Genomic DNA, 21011 nt, shown 5'->3' on the forward strand with positions numbered 1-21011 from the left:
GTTGAAGTTTATTGTAGGTTGTTTGTTTTTCTGTTTGCTTGCTTTTTGCCTGCTCTTCACACTGCCACTTCCATTTTGAAAGACAAGATATCAAGTGGGGAAAGTGGGACCTCTTTGTGGTGTTTAGTGAAGGAAAGACTGTCTGTTTTTTAGGTGTTCTTAGGATGGTCTTACACCAACATTATAATTCCTCTTCAGTGTCTCTCCAGGCTGAAGCTTTCATAGGATTCAAAAATTCTCTCGAATCTCGCAAACCCTTCTTCTCCACCTCCAAGAACTCTCCATACCTCTGGCATTGAGTGACCCTAGTGCCACTTGGACACTTCTATGCCTATTTCATTGATTTTCCTGAAAGAAATGTGCTAGGCATTGGTTTAAACTGATTATACCCATAGGTGATATATAAATAGTGCCCATGTTAAAAAAAATGAATCTGAGTTTCAATTGAAGTCATGTAATGTTGCTTGTTTATTACTTTAATCATTTAATACTTTGACTGATACTTTCACTATTTTGTACAAAGAGATATCTGGCACAGATATGGAGAAATAGTACACAAAAGAATGTAAAGTAAACAGAACATCTAATCACAGAGCAAATATTTAAACAAACATGTTTAAAAATATGTAGAAATATAAAATTAAGCGAAATATTTTCTGTTAATATTATTTTTCCTAGATGCACTAGAATCTTACTATAAATCCCCACTGCTAACGTTGTTTGTGACATCATATATGCCAGTAACACATGCTACTTTTTTAAGGATACCAAGTTCAGCATAAATATTTTAACAGCGTAGATACTAAATCTGTAGAATTATTCTGGTTTTCTTAATTTTCTACAAGTATAATTACCAGGAAAAAGCCAATCTACAGGTCCAATCATCCTCAGGAAAATGTTAAGGTGAAATTGAGCCACCCAAAATGACTAATTTCTGTCCCATCGTGAAAAAGATGATGTAAAAATCTAACAAGTTATCATCAAATCAGCATGAATTTAATATGTACATGATAAGTAATGTTGAACTTTGATTATACATAAATTTTGATGAGACAAATATATGATAAACCAGAATTTTACACTTCTTTGATGTTTTCTAGTACATGAGGACCTCTTGATGATTTATTTTAATGTCAATATCTGACTCTTTCTGATCTAGTCCTATTCCAGCTCTTTCATATGTACATATTGTGGTCTGCTAGATTTACCTCTTCTCTAGCCATTTGGAATGTCATGGCCAAGATAAACCCAGCCTTTCTTGGAATCTGAAAAAACTATAATTAATCATTTCAAACCAGTGCTAGTACATACTCTCCAGCTCCAATAGGAAAATAGCTACTTTTTTTTAAATAGTTTTATAATACAGTCATTATAGATCATTTTTACTCCAAATGTTTGTATTTTTTCATCATTTGAAAATTAATTTAAACCTTATGGTTGCTGGATGTTAACCAATGGCGTATTAGTTTTTATTTATTACTTATTTTTTTAATTGAAGTATAATTGACATGCAATATTATACTAGTTTCAGGTGCAGGACATAGTGTTTCAACAATTATATGCAGTATGAAATATCCATCCTGGTAAATCTAGTTATCATCTGTCACCATACAAATCTATTACAATATTATTGACTACATTTTTTATGCTGTGCTTTTTGTCCCCATGACATTTACTTTATAACTGGATGTTTGTACCTTTTAATCTCCTGCATCTATTTCATCATCCCCAACCCTCCTCCCCTCTGGCATTTTGAATTCCAAATAGATGTCTATTTTACCACCTAATATTTTTCTGCCCAAGTTCTGAGGCTTGTAAATGTTCATTCCAGAAATTGAAATGGAAGGTCCTTCTGAACATCTCATCTCTCTGGTTGGAACTTGTGTAGTTTGGGTCCTTTGTTTCTATCAGTTCCCAAAGCCAGGGTGACTGGAACCAGTTGCTATGTCTCCAACCCTTTGAAAACACTCTACTCTAAGGGAACTCCTAAATAACCTGATTTGGAAGTCTATCAGGGGATCGTCTCAGTACATCATATGTCCTGAAGTGACTATCACTGTCAATCCTGCTTCCTTCCATCTGCTCACCCACTGTATGATAATTCCTTAGACCTCAAATATGCCAATTGCTGGGCTGCTTTAGCAATGCTCCAACATATCTTTGACTTTAGATTAATGGCCATTTCCTTACATGAACGTCCTGATTTTTTTGACCTTACCAAGATCTCTTGCTGCCAGCCTTTTCTATACATTTCAGTCTACTTTTTACACTGTGTGTTAGTTAGTTGGCATGGTTACAATGATTGTCCTAATTTCTTACTAGCTGGTATTTTATTTATGCTTGCATTTCTTAATTTTCTGATTAAAAATTATATAAAATATGCAAGACAAAATGCAGGAGGAAAATTAATCATATTTATCCACCAGAGGCAATCAATATTCATGTTTGGCCATACATACTTAAGATCTTTACATATGTATAGTTAAGTTCATAATTTATAATTTTATTTTCTGTTTTTCTTTGACATAACATCATCATATAAAGTTTTCCTGTGTAAATTTTAAAAGCAAAATTTAGGAAGTCTTTGATATTCTAATGTCTAACTTTTCCCATATGCTGTCCCTTTGGTTTTGTTTGTTTCTTTTCTTCTGTTGTCATTGTTATGAGGGAGAGGGGTTGCTATTTCAATCTTTAATGTCCTTAGAACATATTTGTATAATTCAATGTAAGGATAGTGAATATGAATATTTTTAAGATTGTTGATACAAATTGACAAATGTATCAAATGACAAATGACCAATTGTAAATCATTGCACGAATTACCATTCCCCCAACAGTGTATGACACTACCTAATGGGTCACAAACTAGCCAGTCTGTTAATTTAATAGAAGAAAAATATTCTGTATTTTTAATTGCATTTCTTTTTTTATTTTTGAAATTTAATAGGCTTATTAATATATATGCAATAACTGTACTCATTAGTTATTTTATTACATGTTTTATAAATTACATATGCATGCTCTTTACCCACTTGGACTAGTGGAATCTTAGTTCTTTGTATACTAAAGACACATCATTAGAAGTGTCAAGATTTGTTTACTTTTTAGTACCATTTGTTTTGCATGTGATACAGTTGTTAATTGTACCTTTTGGGTAATCTAAATTGTTATTTTCTACAAATTTATGTAAGTATAAGCACTGTTTATCACTCTCTCCCAAAATTGTTTTAGGTCTTCACCTGTAGTATATACTAAGTAAGTGTCTATATAGATATTCTTTCATCTATACTGCCTCTGGGCTAGCAAAACATTCTAATCTAATTTGGTCCAGGATCATGTCAGTTTAAATATAATTTTAAAATGTGTTTCATTGTTTGGTCAAGCAAATATCTGTTGGGATATCACATATGGTCATAATTACAAATATTTTATATAAGTACTCTTATGGGTCCATACATTGATATACAATTGTATGTATAAAAAAATTGCAATCATAATTGACCATTGTTATATATATGTGTATATTAAAATAGTTAGCATTTATTACCATTATATTCAATTTTTTTGAAAACTTTTTAAATGTTTAATTATTTTCAGAGAAAGACAGATAGCCTGTGCAAGCAGGAGAGGGGCAAAGAGAGAGGGAGAGAATCCTAAGCAGCCTCTGTGCTGTCACCTCAGAGCCTGCTATGGGCTTGATCTCATGAACTGTGACATCATGACCTGAGCTGAAATCAGAGTCAGAGGCTTAACCGAATGAGTCACCCTGGCATGCCCATATTCAAGTTTTAAAACTTATGGCAACTTCTGTAATATATGATTTCAATGTTACTGACCCGTATGAATAGAAAACAAAATGTGCTTACATGGAATTTGAATAGTTTGATGTGAAAATGAACACTTAGTTTCTTATTAAATCAATCTCATAATTAATTCAGTTCTCATGTTTATCACAAAATAAACACAGTTCTTATATTTTGATAATTTGAGTATACTTCCACAATTACTTTAATTATTTGAGTGTGAAACAATTAAATTTAAACATTAGTCCTTCTAACTCCTCTACCTTATAAATTTAATGCTGCTATAAATGATTCAACTCTGAAAAAAATATTCAACAGCCATAATGGAGGTAGCTAAATAGGTCAGAACTTACATAGTGGCTTATTTCTTTGATTAATATCTTCTTTTTTGACCCACTCATTTTTAATTGATATTATTCTACATTAAGACAAATGGCCGTTTAAAACAAATGTTACTATGCTTAAAATATTTTTTTAAGCTGGCAAAATTAGCATCACTTTTTTGCAACTTTATCCATTCTTAGTTTTTCCTCTCTACTTCTCTCAAAATAAATTAAAACCTAAAGTAGCTAAGCACAAGCAGGTTAGTCATAAGAGTCATATACTCTTCTCAAAGAGGCTTTACAGATAGACCTGTTTCAAGAATGAAATGACTGGGAGGGAAAAGCTCAGTGGAAGGAGCTCACAGTATCTTTCGGCTTCTATAAATGGAGGTAATTGATGTTTGCCCAGTGACGGCATCATCCTGTAGGAGAAAGCAACATGATTCAGTATTTTGTGTATCAACATTATTATTGTGCCAGAACAGAACTAAGATGCCAGTTGATTGTGAGGATAAATCTATGCAATTTTCCTGTATTGAACTAGTAAAGTTATCTCATCTGTGGAAATAAACAAAAAAACACCCAAATGAGAACAAGCAAAGGCTATTTATTAAGAAGTTGCTATAGCAAGGGAATCAGCCACCATCACTTGCATCTGGCAGAAACCCAACGGCAGGCAGTGGAGTGTAAAGCTTTAAAATGAAGAGAAGGGAAGGCTTCAGTTTTTCCCTGATTGGAGGCTATTGGCATGGGATAGCTGGAGGTGGGCTAACTAGAAGCGGAACATCCTATGGGATTGCTTGTGGGGCATGTTTGGTGTCTTCTACTTAGAATGGACAAAAGTTAGTGAAGCTGGCATTTATTGATAAAGTCTGACTAATTGACCACTCAGGTCAGTTGCTACAGAGCTTGTGGTTTGGCTTCCTAGACTGGTTGCTGCAGGTCTGGCATCAGAGTTCTGTTTTGTTTTTGTTTTTGTTTTTGTTTTTTTTGGTCTAGCCATTGTCCCTTTGTACGTTCAGTCTCTCACTTATGCATTTCACTAAATAGTAGGACAGGTCTTTTTATAAGCTGAGTGTTCAATAATGAAGAAAAAAAGGAGTGAAAAATTTAAGGAGTGCAGCCATGAATATACTGTGAATTGCTTTTAGTAAGTGATCAGATAAATAACTATTTGAAATAAGTAACACTATGAATTTTATAGGTTAATGAAAGAAACCATGTAATTTTGCAGTGAGAGGATAGAAATTGTTTAAGAAGAATTTTGTTTATCAGACAAGTTAAGAAATTATATGTCTTTTCAATGCCAGAAAACAGGGATATAGGAAAGAAAAAAAAAGAGGGGGGAGTGAAATTGAGACAAAGGTGAAAAAAAATTTGTTTTGCATTTTTAGTGGTTTTTAATATCAAACTTTTCCTTTCCCTACCTGTTTGCCGATTTTTGAGGTCAGATGTCAAAGTTTATAGTTTGTCCCCTACCTATGCAATGCATACCAGGTTCTATTTCCTATTTGCTACTTGATGAGAAAGTTGAGTTTTCAGCAGATTATAACTGGACTGATTGAGAGTTTGTCTATCAAATGCACAGCAAGCCAATAAAGACTGACACCAAGCTTCTGCAGTGAAAAAAGATAGGTGATTTATTGGTGTGGTACTACATAGGAGAATAGGAAGCTTGTCCTCAAAAGTCTCACACTCCCTGATGGCTTGCAAGTGAAGATTTTAGGGGCAAAACTGGGGGCAGGGGTATTTCGAAAAGGTGGACACCATTTACCAGAAGCCCAGGAGGTCATGTTAACAGGTGTTCTGGCACCACTTCTGCTTGCCAGAGGTCTTTTCCATATCAAGAGACTTGAAATCAAAGAAAGAAAAGAAAGAAAAGAGAAAGAAAGAAGAAAGAAAGAAAGAAAGAAAGAAAGAAAGAAAGAAAATCTTTATTCTTCCTGTTAGAGACTTCATTATATATTATATATTATATATTATATATTATATATTATATATTATATATTATATATTATAATATATATCATTATATATATCATTATATATATCATTATATATCATTATATATCATTATCATTATCTATATCATTATCTATATCTATATCTATCTTTAGGATAGTGCTGATTAACTACTTATCCTACAGTTTCTTTGAATAATAAGCAAGCATTCCTTTCTCTTGAGCCTCAGCCTACATGTTCTTTAGCCATTTGGGCCATGCCTAGGGTGATATGATTTATAATGTACATTTTTCCATCTGACAAGAGCTGACAAGATGGATACCGGCTTTAAAATTAAAACCAAAACATCACAGATAGTTGATAAAAGTATGTAGTCCAAATATAGTAAAAAGACATTAGTGTTTTATTGACCATACCTAAATTATAGCTTACATATATATATATATATATGTGTATATATATATATATATGTATATATTTCTACATATGTTCATGTATATGTAAATACATATGTCATATATAAATGTATACACGTAAGTGTATAACAATATAGTAGGGACATCTAATCTTCAAATTTGAGTAATATAAAAACATTTAAGCAATGTATCAAAAGGTGAAGTGTGATTTTTCTGTTCAAAATATTGCACCAGAGCAGCCTTTTGCATAAGTACTTGATAGATCCTGTAACCTCTTTTTGCTATGGCTCACCAAAGTAGATTTGTCTGACCTTGGTGACCTGTAGGGTTTGCTTTTTTAATGGGATTTGAGTCTTTGATATGCTTCCTACTTTCATAGCATGGGCAGTTGAATAGTAACACATGTCATTTCAATGTAACGGTTAGTATTGTATTTTTAACAATTGGTACAAGAATAAATAGAGGGTATGGTTATTTTCTCCTTGATGAATACAGAAGTATTGTTACAGAAATGGTAAGTTTAAGCTGGACCTGAAAGATGAAGAGGAGTTTTGAGTTTGTTGATAGTGAGCATTAAGGAAGGCATATAAGAATGAATGCACATAGTGTGTTCAGTTTACTGTGACTCCCTGGACATCTACAAGGCCTTCACAGCCTCTACCTGTGACCCTCCCTATCCTGATCTCCATTCTTCCTGCTTCATTAAAGGCATGAGCTTTCTTTTATACAAATATGATATATATGTCTATGTAACATGTAAAATTATGTAACTAAATATAGATGTGGTTCTGGTTTACTCCAGTTCAGTAACAGTTCAAAGAAAATCTTTTATATCAAGATATCCACTTCTTGAAAGCTCTTCTGACAAATCTGTGGCAAAACTGAGTTTGCTTTCATATAACTATATGTAAGTCTGTGGTCCAATAGACACAAGGGAGAAATAGAGAAGCTGAATACAGATAATTTTATAGTGTTGCTATTTTTGAGATATTATGACTACTATTTAATCCAAGTAGCTAATATAGAAATATAGATGTTCAAAAGAATCTGTCGTTAAACATTAAACTTAGCAATTAAACGTGTAAGGATAAATGTTAGGAAAAAAAACTTGTGGTGTAAAAAGGTAGAGAATACAATGGAATTTACAGTTACTTAACAAACCAGTCTTCATGGTTTACATGGTTGTATGGTTACAGATTTCTGGGGAATTATTTAAAGTACTTACCAGAGAACAAATTGTTTTTAGGCACCTCTAGACACCTCAGAAGTTTTTATTAACAGCAGACCATTAATATGCTAATTAAAAACCTTTCCTTTTGTATTCATTAGGCAAATTCCCCTAAGACTATTATAAGACACAACATTCAATACAAGAAGTATTTATTGAGTACCTATTGGATCAGCAGTGTCTATCTGGAGGAAATTTACAATCCACTGACAGCTTTTGAAAAATAATGATACCTGGGTCCCACAACCAAGCTACAATATTTTGACTTAATTGTTCTAGGGTGAGGCCTGGGCATTGGTTTTTGTTTGTTAGTTGGTTTAAATATCACCTGTTGCTCTAATCTGTGGCTAGGTATAGAATTATTGCATAATGTGGTTTCAAAGTTGTTTTTATATAATTTCTTATTCTTAAACACAGCACATAGATTGTTAGTAAATGTTTGCTAATAAGGAGAATTATTGTGTCCACTCCTGCAGCAAAAAAATTTACAAAGGTGGTTAATATTTGGTAAAATTCATTTTGATTTCCTAAATATATCCTGGAATAAGCAGACTGAATCTAACATGTTCAATAACATTTTCTAGTTGCATCAGTGGCTTTACCTGTGGCATTCATGGAAAAAGAACCTGCTTTGTAATGATATTTGGCCTATGAGAATGATTAAAAGAAATATAGAAATCTTCATTAAAATATACCTTGGGAAAATAGATCAACTGAAATGTTGTCTAAAGATAACTCACATCAAGCTTTCCTTCTAGGTCCTAATAGTCATTTTCAGAGAAAGAAATAAAAAGAGTTCCTGATTCCAAAGTTAAAGTCAGTAGGTTTTTGTTTGTTTGCTTTTGTGACTTTTATCCTTGAGGGATGGCTGCATATGGCACATTTAGATTGGTAGAGTTTGGGGATTTGTCTTTATTTTATAAATCTTTGACGTATGTATAATTATGTAAACTTTACCTTAGTCACTTATATGATTTTATCTCTATTTTATACGTGTCTTTGACTAATTGACTAATAGTAGAGTTTGGGTCATTGAGTAATGTTATGGCACCTATCCTTTAATACTTTGGAACAGAATTTGCTATATTTTGCTACAGTAAGGGCTTGACCCATATGGAGGCATTTTAAGTGTGGTATGTAATTTATTGTGAATTAATTGATTAGATTTTTTTTAACCTGTTAACAGGCTATTTGTGGAGAAAGAAAGAAAGGTTATAGCAGGGTTCTCCACAAAAACTTTTAAGTTTTAAGATGAGTAGCCAGTTGAAGAGAAACATAGGACAAGGTCTGGAAGAGTCCTAAGTGCAAAAGCTTCTAGCCCATGGAGTTGAGGTAAATCACCCTCCTAGTACATGGATGTGTTCAGCAAATGAGAAGCTCTCTGGACTCTGGACGTGGGATTTCTATGGAGGCTTCATGATGTAGGCATGATTGATCACTAACTCCTTTTCTAGCCCTTTTCCCCTCTCTGGAAAGTGAGGGGTGTAACTGAAAATTCCATACTTCTAACTATTTTTAATTTTTTTTTGAGAGAGAGAGAAAGCACCTGTGTGTGAGCAGCAGAGAGGGGTGGAGAGAGAGAGAGAGAGAGAGAGAGAGAGAGAGAGAGAGAAAGAGAGAGAGAGAGAGAATCTGAACCAGGCTCCAAGCAGGCACAGAGCCCAGTGTGGAGTTTTATCTCAAAACTGTCAGATCATGATCTGAGCAATCAAGAGTCAGATGCTTAACCAACTGAGCCACCCAGGTGTCCCTGAAAATTCCATACTTCTAATCATGACCTAGGTGTTTCTGGTGACCAGCCTCCATCTAGGAAACAACCAAGAGCCACTTCATTAGTACAAAAGAAATTTTTATCACCCAGGAAATTCCTAGAGATTTAAGAGCTTTGTGTTAAGAACCAAGGTCAAAGACCAAATATAGAATGAGAAATGCTCCTAGTGCTCTTATCACTTAGGAAATTACAAGAGTTTTAGGAGCTCTGTGCCAGGAACTGGGGTCAAAGATAAATGTTAGAACAAAAGATTCTCTTAGTACCCCTATATACAAGGATTTAAGGAATTCTGTGTCAGAAACTGAGAAGCAGATACTATATATGTTTCTTATTATTTCACAGAAAGATATGAGAATGCTTGGAACTTGATTAGGTAAGACTAAGAGATACACTGATGTTTCTCTTATTTTTTTTCCCCACTAATGTTTTAAACCCATCTACCAGGGACTTGTACTTAGGCAGGACTATTGTTAGTAAAGCATCCCAGGGGATAATAGGGAGGCACCTGTAACCGTTGCTGAAGGATAAGAAGCTCTCGAATGAGAATAAAGCAGAGAACTAGAAAAAAGATTGAAAAATTACGGCATATAACTATATCTTTTTCTAATTTGTCTAGACTACGACTTGGAAATAGTGATTGAATGGCACACATAAATTCCAACATATGTATTATATGTGGTGTTCCCCTCAGAGTAACTCAAAATCACAATTAAAAAAAAAATAAATTAATAAAAAGTTCTTTATAACCATTTTGCATTACCTTCTTTTCAGGGTGGAATAATTTTATGCCTTTGTGCCAGAAGCATGGAGAATGAAGAGTAGAGTTTGGGAGCCACATACATTATACTTATGCTTTTTATCCCTCGCTCAGTTTTTGCAAAAGATTTCTGCGGAGTTTTAGCCTGGCTTCAACCGGAAATCAATACTAAGTCTTAAAAGAGGGCAGGGAATTAAGACACAGATGCAAAAGATACAGCATTACAAGATTTTTTTTAAATCTGGAAGACAATTAACATTGTCAATGTTAACTATCAGTGAACAATTTCCTCAGCTCTTCTGTTTTAAATATTTGTTACACATCTAAATTATTTTCATCATTTAAAAGCTGATAAAGTGTAAATGACAGCATATTGTGATAAACATCATAATTGGAATTGTTTAAATAATTTGTATCATTTTCTTAAAATTATAAAATGGAATAACCCCCAAAAACTGCAGAGAAAATTAAAATCGCTCCATAATGCTAATTAATGTAACACTCCAACAATAGCTCTTAAAAAAATACTTGTTACCACTTTATTTCTCTACACACTAATTAAATATTATATATCTTATTGATTTTCATCACATCATAGATTCCACAAATATAATTTGTTTATTTCAAAATATTCATTAGCTATTTAGTTCCTTTAATATACCCAGACTCATGTATATTTTCTGTACCTCATTCTTTGCCCCAGGACCAGATTATTAAATATTGTCAGTTTTAAAACTTCAAAGCAGTCACTGAATCTGGGACAATGTGAAGAGCCTCACACTGGATTATGAAACTCATTCTTCAAAACTGCCTTGTCATAGAGTCTCCACTATTATCTCATTTACATCAATGCCTGGTTTACCCAGACTATACATATAGTAATGGATACATCCAGGACTGCCCCTAGTTTGACTACAAACGCCATAATCTTCATTCTTTTGCTATACAGTGGTGTCTTGCTCTTTGATAGGTTTTGGAGGATTGTTTCCTAAAGGATTGGTTCACTTTTCAGGGTGGCCTAAGTGCCACTCTGTTTTCTCTACCACTGAGTACCATCTGTTGTTGTTGTTTTATTTTAAAGGGGGAAACCACAGGGGTGGCTGGGTGGTTCAGTGGTTAAGCATTCGACTTGGGCTCAGGTCATGACCTTGCAGTCTATGAGTTTGAGTCCCACATCAGGCTCTGTGCTGATGGCTCAGAGCCTGGAGCCTGCCTCTGATTCTGTCTCTTTCTCTCTGTCCTTCCCTTGCTTGCACTGTCTCTCTCTCTCAAAATTAAATAAACATAAAAATAAATTCTAAAAAAAAGAACACAAGTTATTTATAAATGGGGAAACTACAGAACCTTTTGGGTTTCTTACCCTTTTTAAGTTTTTTTTTAATCAGTAAACTGAAAATATTTGTTACCTGATTAAAGTACTTGTTTTGTGAAATTACTCTTCCTGCTTTTCTCTCATTCATCTATTAAGATCTTAGTGTTTTTCTTTTCTGCTTGTATGATCTCTTGTTTAAGAATTTAAATCATTTATCCATAGCCTGTAGTCTTGGTTCTCTGATCTAGTATCTTTGAGAATTTCTTCCCTAGAGTTATAATCACCTTGCTTTTGTAGGAGGGAGGTTATCTTACTTACACTGACACACTTCGTGCATGTATTGATCAACTCTGTGTAAGTCCTGGCTAAAGTAATTTCATTTGAATCTTTTTTGGGTCTGGAGAGCTTCTGTTATCATATTTTAATCTTCCGAAGGACAAATCGAAATATCTTGTTAAAACAAAGACCAGTAGTTTTTCATTATAAGCCTGGGAGAGCTAAACTATTTTAAACTTGGATAAAACTTGTTATAGCTGCGTGCCGTTACTTACAGACTTCCAGGTGCTAAAAACTGATGAGAATGCAGATGTGCTGTGTTGAACCATAGCTCACATAAATTAGATTGGCTGCTATTTCTAGCACATTTTGGTTTCTATTTCTAAATTATCTCTGAGGCTTGTAAGCATTTTCAACCTGTACTTCAAGTATGTATTGATTAAGGAAAGAACACGTATACCATCTGGTGCTGAGGTGTTACTGTGACAGCATCCTCAGACTTTATTTTAAAACATTTACTTGGGTGGGGGGGGGGGGCTATACTGCTTCAGATATTCATAGAAAAGGAACTTCAGTTTTAATCTTCTTGATAACAGAATAATACATTGGGTGCTGTGATCACTAAATCCTTACAAAATATATTTTGTAGAACTGAGTTTTTCCCCCAAAAAATTACATTGACCATTTTGTATTTATATGAATCGGTCTGAATATAATTAGCTATTTAGTTACACTGTAAATGGAAATACTTAGTATGATGATATTATATGGATCATCAAAAAGCTAATTCATCTGAGATAATAAGTATCTAGTTTATCACTCTAAGTATGATATTACTAAAAGGAATAAACTACCGCTCTTCTCCCAAAATGCATGATATGCCAGATATTGATCTAAGTGAATTTATGTATTCTCACTTCATTTTTAAAAAACCTTTGAGATAGGATCCATTATGATTTCTATTTTATAGCTGTCAACTGAAACACAAAGAGGTTAACTAATTTGTCCAAGGTAATTTATTTATGCCACTTAAAACAAGTCAAAGACACTCTCAGTGCAAATCTAAAGCAATGACTCAGATAAAAGCAGTAGCACAAGTGTTTGATTTTACATGATTTCATATTTTTGATTAAAGTTTATTAAAACTTTAAAATCTTAGCGCTAAGTATGGTGGTTTAAGTTCTTCGTGGATTTGGCGTTACTGCGAATTGCATGTGTATGTGTGTGTATGTGTGTGTATGTATTAAACTATAAGAAAAAAATCTTATTATAATTTTCAAATTAAGAGGACTGAAAAAATATTATTTTTAGAATCATTCGTGTGTTTTTGGAGTCTCAGAACACTGGCTGACTATGAAATCCTAATAGGTAATGGCCAACCACAGTGAAGTTATCACCTTCCTAAACACAATTCTACATGAGTTTATAAACAGTGTACCCTGAACTAGAAGTATGTTTGTACTTTATTAGGAGATGACATCATCCTTTTTTATTAATCACTGAAAAATAGATACATTTGTCAACAATTATTATTTATTACTGATGGAGTTGAAAATGTGTTGTTTGAAATTAACACATACATGCAAACTTTCTACATTCATAGCTATCAGTAAATTTAAATAATTGTGCCATTGTTAATATCAGTTACAGTAAAGCACTGACTACTTGCGGATGTCATTCATTTCGTTTAAACTGCGAAGAAATAAAACGATTAAAGAATCATCCTCATCTTAGGAAACTGATAGTCTAAGAAAAGAAGTCAAACATTCTTTAAGGACAGATAGTAAGTGTTTTAGCCTTTGCAGAGCGTACATTGTCCATCATAACTACTCAACTATGTCAGAACAACACTAAACAAGCCACAAATAACAAGTAGAGTGTGGCAGTGTTCTAACAACACTGCATTTACAAAAATAAGTGGGGGGCTAGTTTTGGTTCATGGGCTGTAGTTTATCAACCCATAATCTGAGTGCTAATATAAAAAAAACATTAGGAAAATTAATTTATAGAAGAGATCAGTGTTTAAGATATTTATGAAATAAATGGAATTACAAAGAAATATATCAAGATCTGCCAAAGTATTTCACAGATGTTTTACCTAATCTTTAAGTATTTCAGTATTTTGATATCCTGTAACTTTGTATTTCATTATCTCCACAGTGAAATAAGTTTTGGCATATTTTAAAAAATGCATTACAATAAATAGTCAAATAGGAAATAAATGTCACAGGAAACATTTTTATTTACTAGGATTTCACTTTAGTGACAGTCAAATTTCCAGACAATTACTAGTCCTAAAAATTAAAACATCATCAGTTTTCCGGAAAAAAAAAGAAAAAAAAAATATATAAAACATTGCCTACTTTTCCTTTGAAAAAGACCCATTGAAATTTAATTTGGAAATATTTGCCTACCTTTGTTAGCATTTCCAAATTTGTTGTATGTTTATATTTTATCTTCTTCTCTTTATTTGTTATAAAATAGAGTAGATGCATTTCAAGTAATTAAAGTTCAAAACAGACAGATTTTAGAAAAAAAAAACCCTTGGCCTGCTGGTTTATGGTATCATTGCTGAGCTCATTTCTCAGTTCTCTTGAAATCACTATGAATGCTATTCATAAAATATATAGACAAATGAATGCATTGAAGCACTAAATAAATTCTATGTTATATCTTGTGATCAGTTTATGTGGTTTCTAACAACAAAGTGCATTTTATAAAATAATTTACTTGGTATTTTCTGGATTTTTTATGAATATGTGAAAAATTTGAAAGAATCTTGAATGTTGCAGTATCCAGAAAAGTGCATGTATTATATGTAGTTTGCTTTTTTTAATATAGCAATAGCTCTACAAATATATATTTGGAGATGCATTTTTTAAACCTGAATATGTAAATTTAAATTGGTAGCCTTCCATAGGTGATTGGAGAAGTCATGTAAGCATAACATCTTGATAAGCTGTGATAAATAATGCCACTGGCATAAGAAATCAGTGGGTCAAATGGACAGGACATTACTCTCCCTCCTAAATTTATAGGTTCTATGCAAACATGTATTTAAAGGACAATTTAGCATGTCTTCTGAATATAAATTTTGCAGGAATTCCTGAGGAAAGATATATTTAAGTGGGCTTACATTTTTGTTTGTATGTCTATATTAATTGCATAATCAAATACATTGGCTCATATTTCCTACTGAATAAGCATTTTAAGAAAAATAAAAATAACTATTTAATATAGCTCTGTATTTCTTAAATCCATAAAATGCTTTTTAATTTGAAAGGCATTGTGGAAGAAGTTTCATTGTAATGCATTTAGGGATTTTGCTTTTGAAAAGCAAAGCTGACACCTGTCTAAATTCATAGTGTCTTTATGCTATACTGAGGGAGTGGGATCTCTTCCTTATCTTGGGCTCTCTTGTTTGCTTTTCAGTTGCTGCGAATGTGGCTGTGGAAGGGCTTCTTCCCTGTGCGCTGTTGCCCATCCAAGCCTAATATGGTTAGTGTTCCCCTCCTGCTTTCACTCCTATGTAATGTCCCACCTCTATGTATTATCGTCAGCATTCCTTTTTTTTTTTCTCCATTTGTGTACATTTTAACAGTTAGTGCACCAGGTATGCCTAAAAGGAGAGTAGATGGAAACCAATTTCCAAAGGGGAATCTTAACAAGTGATTTCACAAGGGATAGTTGTCAATAAAATATACATAGAGCACATCATCCTTATCTCAAGCATTCATACTTCTCTTCCAAAGCTTTTACTGTGGTCCTGATTTAAACCAGAAGCTGTAAGATTGTAGATTGTAGCATCTGTTTCACATTTAACATGTTTGTGTGTTTGTTGTTCCATTAAGATGAAAATCATATCATATATGGAAATGGAATGCTACCTCTTGACGAAATGCTACTTCAAATCACCATTTCTCTCTAAGAACCATGGAATGACCATAACTTAACTGGATTTTTTTTTTTTTTTTGGTAATCATTGTGGATATATGTGGCATTGGAGAACAGAACCACATGTAATTTTAAATGTTTTTTTAATATTTTAAGCGTGAATAATTTCAGGTATTTGAAGTGATATTTCTAATTTGATACCGGTGAAGTAAAAAATATGCACATATTGGAGATCAGGGTCCAAAGGGCTAGTTTTAATTACTTACAAATGCAAATCCTAAATATATATCTGGGTTATAGCTATAAAACTATAGGCTAGGCCAAAAGATCAGAGAGCTCTATTCACAGATTTAGAGGGACTCCTGCACAAGAGTGTGCTATCATGTTAAAAGTGAAATAATGTAGATAATTTCTTCCCAGATTAAAAATTCTACATCGCTGTACTACTGTATTGAGCTCTTATCTGTAGGTAAAACTTGCTGGGGAAAGATATTCTGAAATGCATTTTAGAGAAGTATAGGGCTTCCTTGGGGTACTGTAAATTGTAACTTGTATTCTCTAGGTGTAAATTAATATTTGTTGATTACAAAAACTGGTGTGAATATGTATGCATGCGTGTGTACATGTGAGAAATGGTGGAGTGGATATCAGTGATCTTCTGAGAACAGGAGAAAGTTACAAGCAGGTTGCCAAAAATCAGAGATCTTTTTCTCAACCTTTTGAAAATTGTGTATTTGAAGGAAAATTTTGAGGTTAATATGAAAGCAGAGATTTATTCCACATGATTTCATTTACTCCACAAATTCTTTTATGAGCATGGGGCTTTGATGACAAACCACAAATTCCTGAAATCTGGCAATGGCTAAAGTATAACATAAATATGGCTTTACACTGTGATTTTTTTTTAAACTGCTGTATGAAAAGCTAAAACAAACAAACAAAAATGGTTGCTGAATTGTTCAAGCTACTTGAGTCTTAAGTAGAATTGTCATAAGAGATAAATCATCACTGATGCAGAATAGGCAGATTTTACATCTTGGAAAAAAAGATCAAAATACGGGCCTACCTTGAAGTAAATCTCAAAGATAATGAGAGTATGAACATTCATGAAGACATGACTTAGAAGTATTGGCAAAAACAAACTTTAGCTAGATCTTAAATGCTTGATTTAAGGAAAAGTGGAAAGGCAGAATGCTTCCTTCACAAAAAACCCTAAGATAACACAATAATTTTTCTAATATTTTTTTTCAAATAATGCTAGCAGTTGTGGAGGCAGTGAGGGATTTGTGTGTGTATGTATATTTATGTGTGTATGTATGTGTGCGTACACTGAATGAATGAATGAATGATTTAGCCACAAATATGCTTAGATACTTAATAAAATGCCAACAGTTTTTGTGGAAAAATAAATGAAAGATCCAGAATGTTTTTAATGCATTCTTAGTGAAATGAAACAAAATAAAGCAAAGAAACAAACATCATTTATCTTATATAATTAGACTGTAAGAGAGTTGTCCAAAATCACTACTGGGAAAGAATGGAAGTTTCAAATATGTTTATTGTTAAACAGCTTTCTGAAACTCCATTTTATAATTGAATTTTAAGTCACTAAGAAGTTTCAGTTAAAGATAGTATTTGTTGGGGCACCTGGGTGGCTCAGTCGGTTAAGCGTCCGACTTCACCCGGGTCACGATCTCGCGGTCCGTGAGTTCGAGCCCCGCGTCGGGCTCTGGGCTGATGGCTCAGAGCCTGCAGCCTGCTTCCGATTCTGTGTCTCCCTCTTTCCTTGCCCTTCCACCATTCATGCTCTGTCTCTCTCTGTCCCAAAAATAAATAAACATTAAAAAAAATTTTAAAAAAAAGATAGTATTTGTTTAGATTAAAGCATTGATGAGAAAACAATCTTTTATAATGGAAATTAAAGGCTGAGAAGAATAATTTTCCTAGTAGAGTCAGTAAAATACTGAAAAATCTTAACTGAAATCTTATCACCTAATTTCATATGTATAATCATATCAGTATAAGTCAATTACCACATAAAAATTTTCAAAGGAAAGTCTCTATCATCATCATTTGTGAATAGACATATTTACAATTACAGAACAAAGGTTGTTAGACTTTTGGGGATATTGGAATGTCACTGTTTTTCATTCCTGGAAAGACCACTCATGTGTGGTTGGTTTTGACCTTAATATAATGCAACGCATATACATTAAAATTGCCCACCGTAAATTCACTGGCTTTTAAAGGTACCTTGATATACCTTATGGAAATCTCAGGATCTGAGAAGCATAATTTTGAAGACATTGATTTAGGTCTTTGGTTCTACAGTTCAACTATATTAAAACTTCCTCAATGCTCCAGAGTTCTGAGCTTTGCTCTATCTTCCATTAGAAAACCAAATGTATTTCAAATACATGATGTGTCATTTATAAGATGATATTGGTAATTCGATGTTGCCACCTTTGATCTCAAAGTATTTTTCATCACTCTACTTGCCCACTTGTTATGAAATCTGTACAGATATATAATAATGTTAATATTTCAAATACTCTTTCTTCATTGACTTAAATCTATCCAATGATAGAAGATATTTCTGTAATATTTCTGAATGAAACCTGATGCCTAAATTTTAGTTACACCATGCCCCATATTGCCTACATTTTTAGCTTTGATCTTTGACTATATGCCATCACAGCTGGTTTGAGATTCTATTATTTTACTTCTCAAAAAAAAATCTATTTTTACAAATACCCAATGTTGAATAAATTGTTTTTTAGTGCAAGTAAGATGTTAATGTATGTAATTTCTAGAATAGTATTATAATTTATCCCTTAATATGCATTTGTGTTTATGTTTACAAACAGCAAAATATGTTTATAGCATAATATTTTTTTAAGTCCATCTGAAAGATCTCATGGTCCCAAAATAGCCTTTTCTTGTGTTTCTTAAATTCAAACATATGCTAGACTGTTTTCTTCATTCATTAGTTTTCATGCTTTTCAAGTGTTTTCGTATACCACTTACTATTTTTTCTGAAGTGTTCATGTGGCAAGAGAAATGGAGTTTTATATTCCAAAAACAAAGCATTAAATGTTCATTTACCTATCCTGTGCTTTTTTTTAGGATATCAGTGTCATTTTTAAAGAGTTTTTTTAAATATTATTAATCAGAGATACAGGGGGAAAACTTTAGCTTCTCTCATAATGCAGAGATTAAGACCAAAACCAAAACCAAAACAAATTTCTCTGACCAAAAAGATCACAAAATTACATTGGAACATTGTCTTAATGTTTCAATAAACTATTTTTCTTTCTCTATATTAAGTGAAAGTTTCTTAAAATTTGAAGTAAACAAATTTTTATTTTTATATACGTGCAACAGAGATTATTTCATTCCTCTTCACAACATTTCTGCCAGGGAGGAATGTGGAAATACTATCCCATTTTATAGATTTAGGAAAGAGACAGAAAACAAAATTATGCCTTCTAATTCTAGACCCTATTTAAAGTGCTCATAGAAGGCAGATGCGAGTCTTGCTTACTATATATATATATATATATATATATATATATATAATATATCCAATTCCATTTGAAGGCTTCCTATGTAAAATACAACTCTGAACTGTTCCAAAATCCCTTTTTATAATACTTGTAGAACCGCAGACGATAGGGGTTACTCAGTGGGCCTACTCTAATTGAGAAATTCAGTGGTCATACCCATGAAATAGTTTAAAAATTAAGAGATATTACTTACTCTCACATTAGAACAAAATTTACTGAAAACAGGGAGACAATCTTCACATGTCATACTTTATGAAATGTGTTTTTATATCAAAATTCTAAGTCAATTAAAATTCAACTCAATATTGAAAAGTCTGTAATTCATCTTTGAGTGTTTTGAGGTATTGGAAATTGTACAAGTCTTCGTATTGCTAATTCTAAAATGATTTGAAGAGTTCCTTCATGAAAAGTTTACAAATTCATAGGTACTATACTATTTTGGAATGTGTAATTTCCAAGGTATTCTTTTTTCTTTGTCTTTTAAAATGTAGAAATTACAAATGGTATGTAAGGCATAAAATAAGAAATAAGTTAGTGTCTCATACTGACTTTAATCACAGAGTGGTTAGTATCTTGATAGAATGTGAGATGGGACCTTGCAAGCTAGATCCTTGTTTTGTGTGGTATCATCATTCCATTCCCATATCCCAAGGAAAGTGTGATTTTCAACTGAGTACCTTGTCTCTCGAAAAGTATGTGTGAGAATTTTCAGTAAACAATAATGGATCACTTGCACTGTTTGTATAACTGAAATCTATCTTTAAGGAACTCAAAAATCACAGTACTCTAATACACCAATGTGAACTATACGAATGAGAGTCAAGATCCTGCCAGCAATACAGCCTAAATATCCAAAGTCGCATTTCACTACATTTTCAATTCACATTCTTATTGAAGAATGTTGTCCCAAAAAACAAAACCTAACCTATTTCCATTATTCATTAGATATATTAATAAACTCATGTTTATATACCTCTTTATTTTATGAGGCTGAATTAACTGAGCTTTTATTAAAACTACTTTTGTTCAGTTGGAGAGAATCCTGAAGTGAAAAAGTCAGACTATTTCCTCAAAATATGTAACTTATGCTTTTTAAGATTCCAGCAATAAAAGTCTTACACATTACATGGTGGTTGAGGTCACTATTATGTATGAATAAGAAAGTGTGCATATATGGAGAAATGCAGTTTTTAAAGAGATTTAAATTACAAGGAGATTTTATTTTCCGTAAGCAAAACATACTGCCTCTGTGTATGCTACAATTTGTTGCCTTAAGAATATTTTTCCTTTAAAATATAGGTAAAGCATTTCTTAATCAATCTGGAAAATAGAGGAACAAGATCAGAGTTTCCGTTTCTGAGCTAGGGACTGCATATGCTCACTCTTTTAAAGAAATCAAACTGCAGAACTATTTTTTCTTCCATCATTGCACCCCTCCCCACCTAATTTAGAATTCAGTGGGGAAAGAAAAGTGATTTTTCAGTGTTTATCTGTAGGCAAAAGTAATGGAAAACTCTGATTCTGTGGAAGCTATAGTTGAGCAAGGATTTATGATCTCCCTTGGCTCTTGCATTCACTCATCTTTCCTCATTGGCCATAAGGGTGCCATTTAATAAATTACTGATTCTCTGCATTGCTTGGGACTCAGGAGGGCTTGATATTCATACCTCTAATTTATCATCAAATTCTTAATTTCCATCCAA

At 32.8% G+C, this 21011-nt stretch overlaps 1 protein-coding gene across 3 annotated transcripts in view; it reads left to right on the top strand.

Annotated features, from left to right (window-relative positions):
• The window catches only part of EPHA5 (EPH receptor A5), a 351005-nt gene that overhangs the window by 282295 nt on the left and 47699 nt on the right, over positions 1-21011 (top strand). Inside the window, exon 9 of one of the 3 annotated variants that reach the window (XM_047857341.1) lies at positions 15281-15346. The exons of the other annotated variants lie outside the window; for them this stretch is intronic. Coding sequence (XP_047713297.1) covers positions 15281-15346 — 66 coding nt within the window. The remainder of the gene's footprint in view (positions 1-15280; positions 15347-21011) is intronic. 3 annotated transcript variants of the gene reach the window in all.

This window comes from Prionailurus viverrinus, chromosome B1, assembly GCF_022837055.1.
Source record: "Prionailurus viverrinus isolate Anna chromosome B1, UM_Priviv_1.0, whole genome shotgun sequence".
NCBI lineage: Eukaryota > Metazoa > Chordata > Mammalia > Carnivora > Felidae > Prionailurus > Prionailurus viverrinus.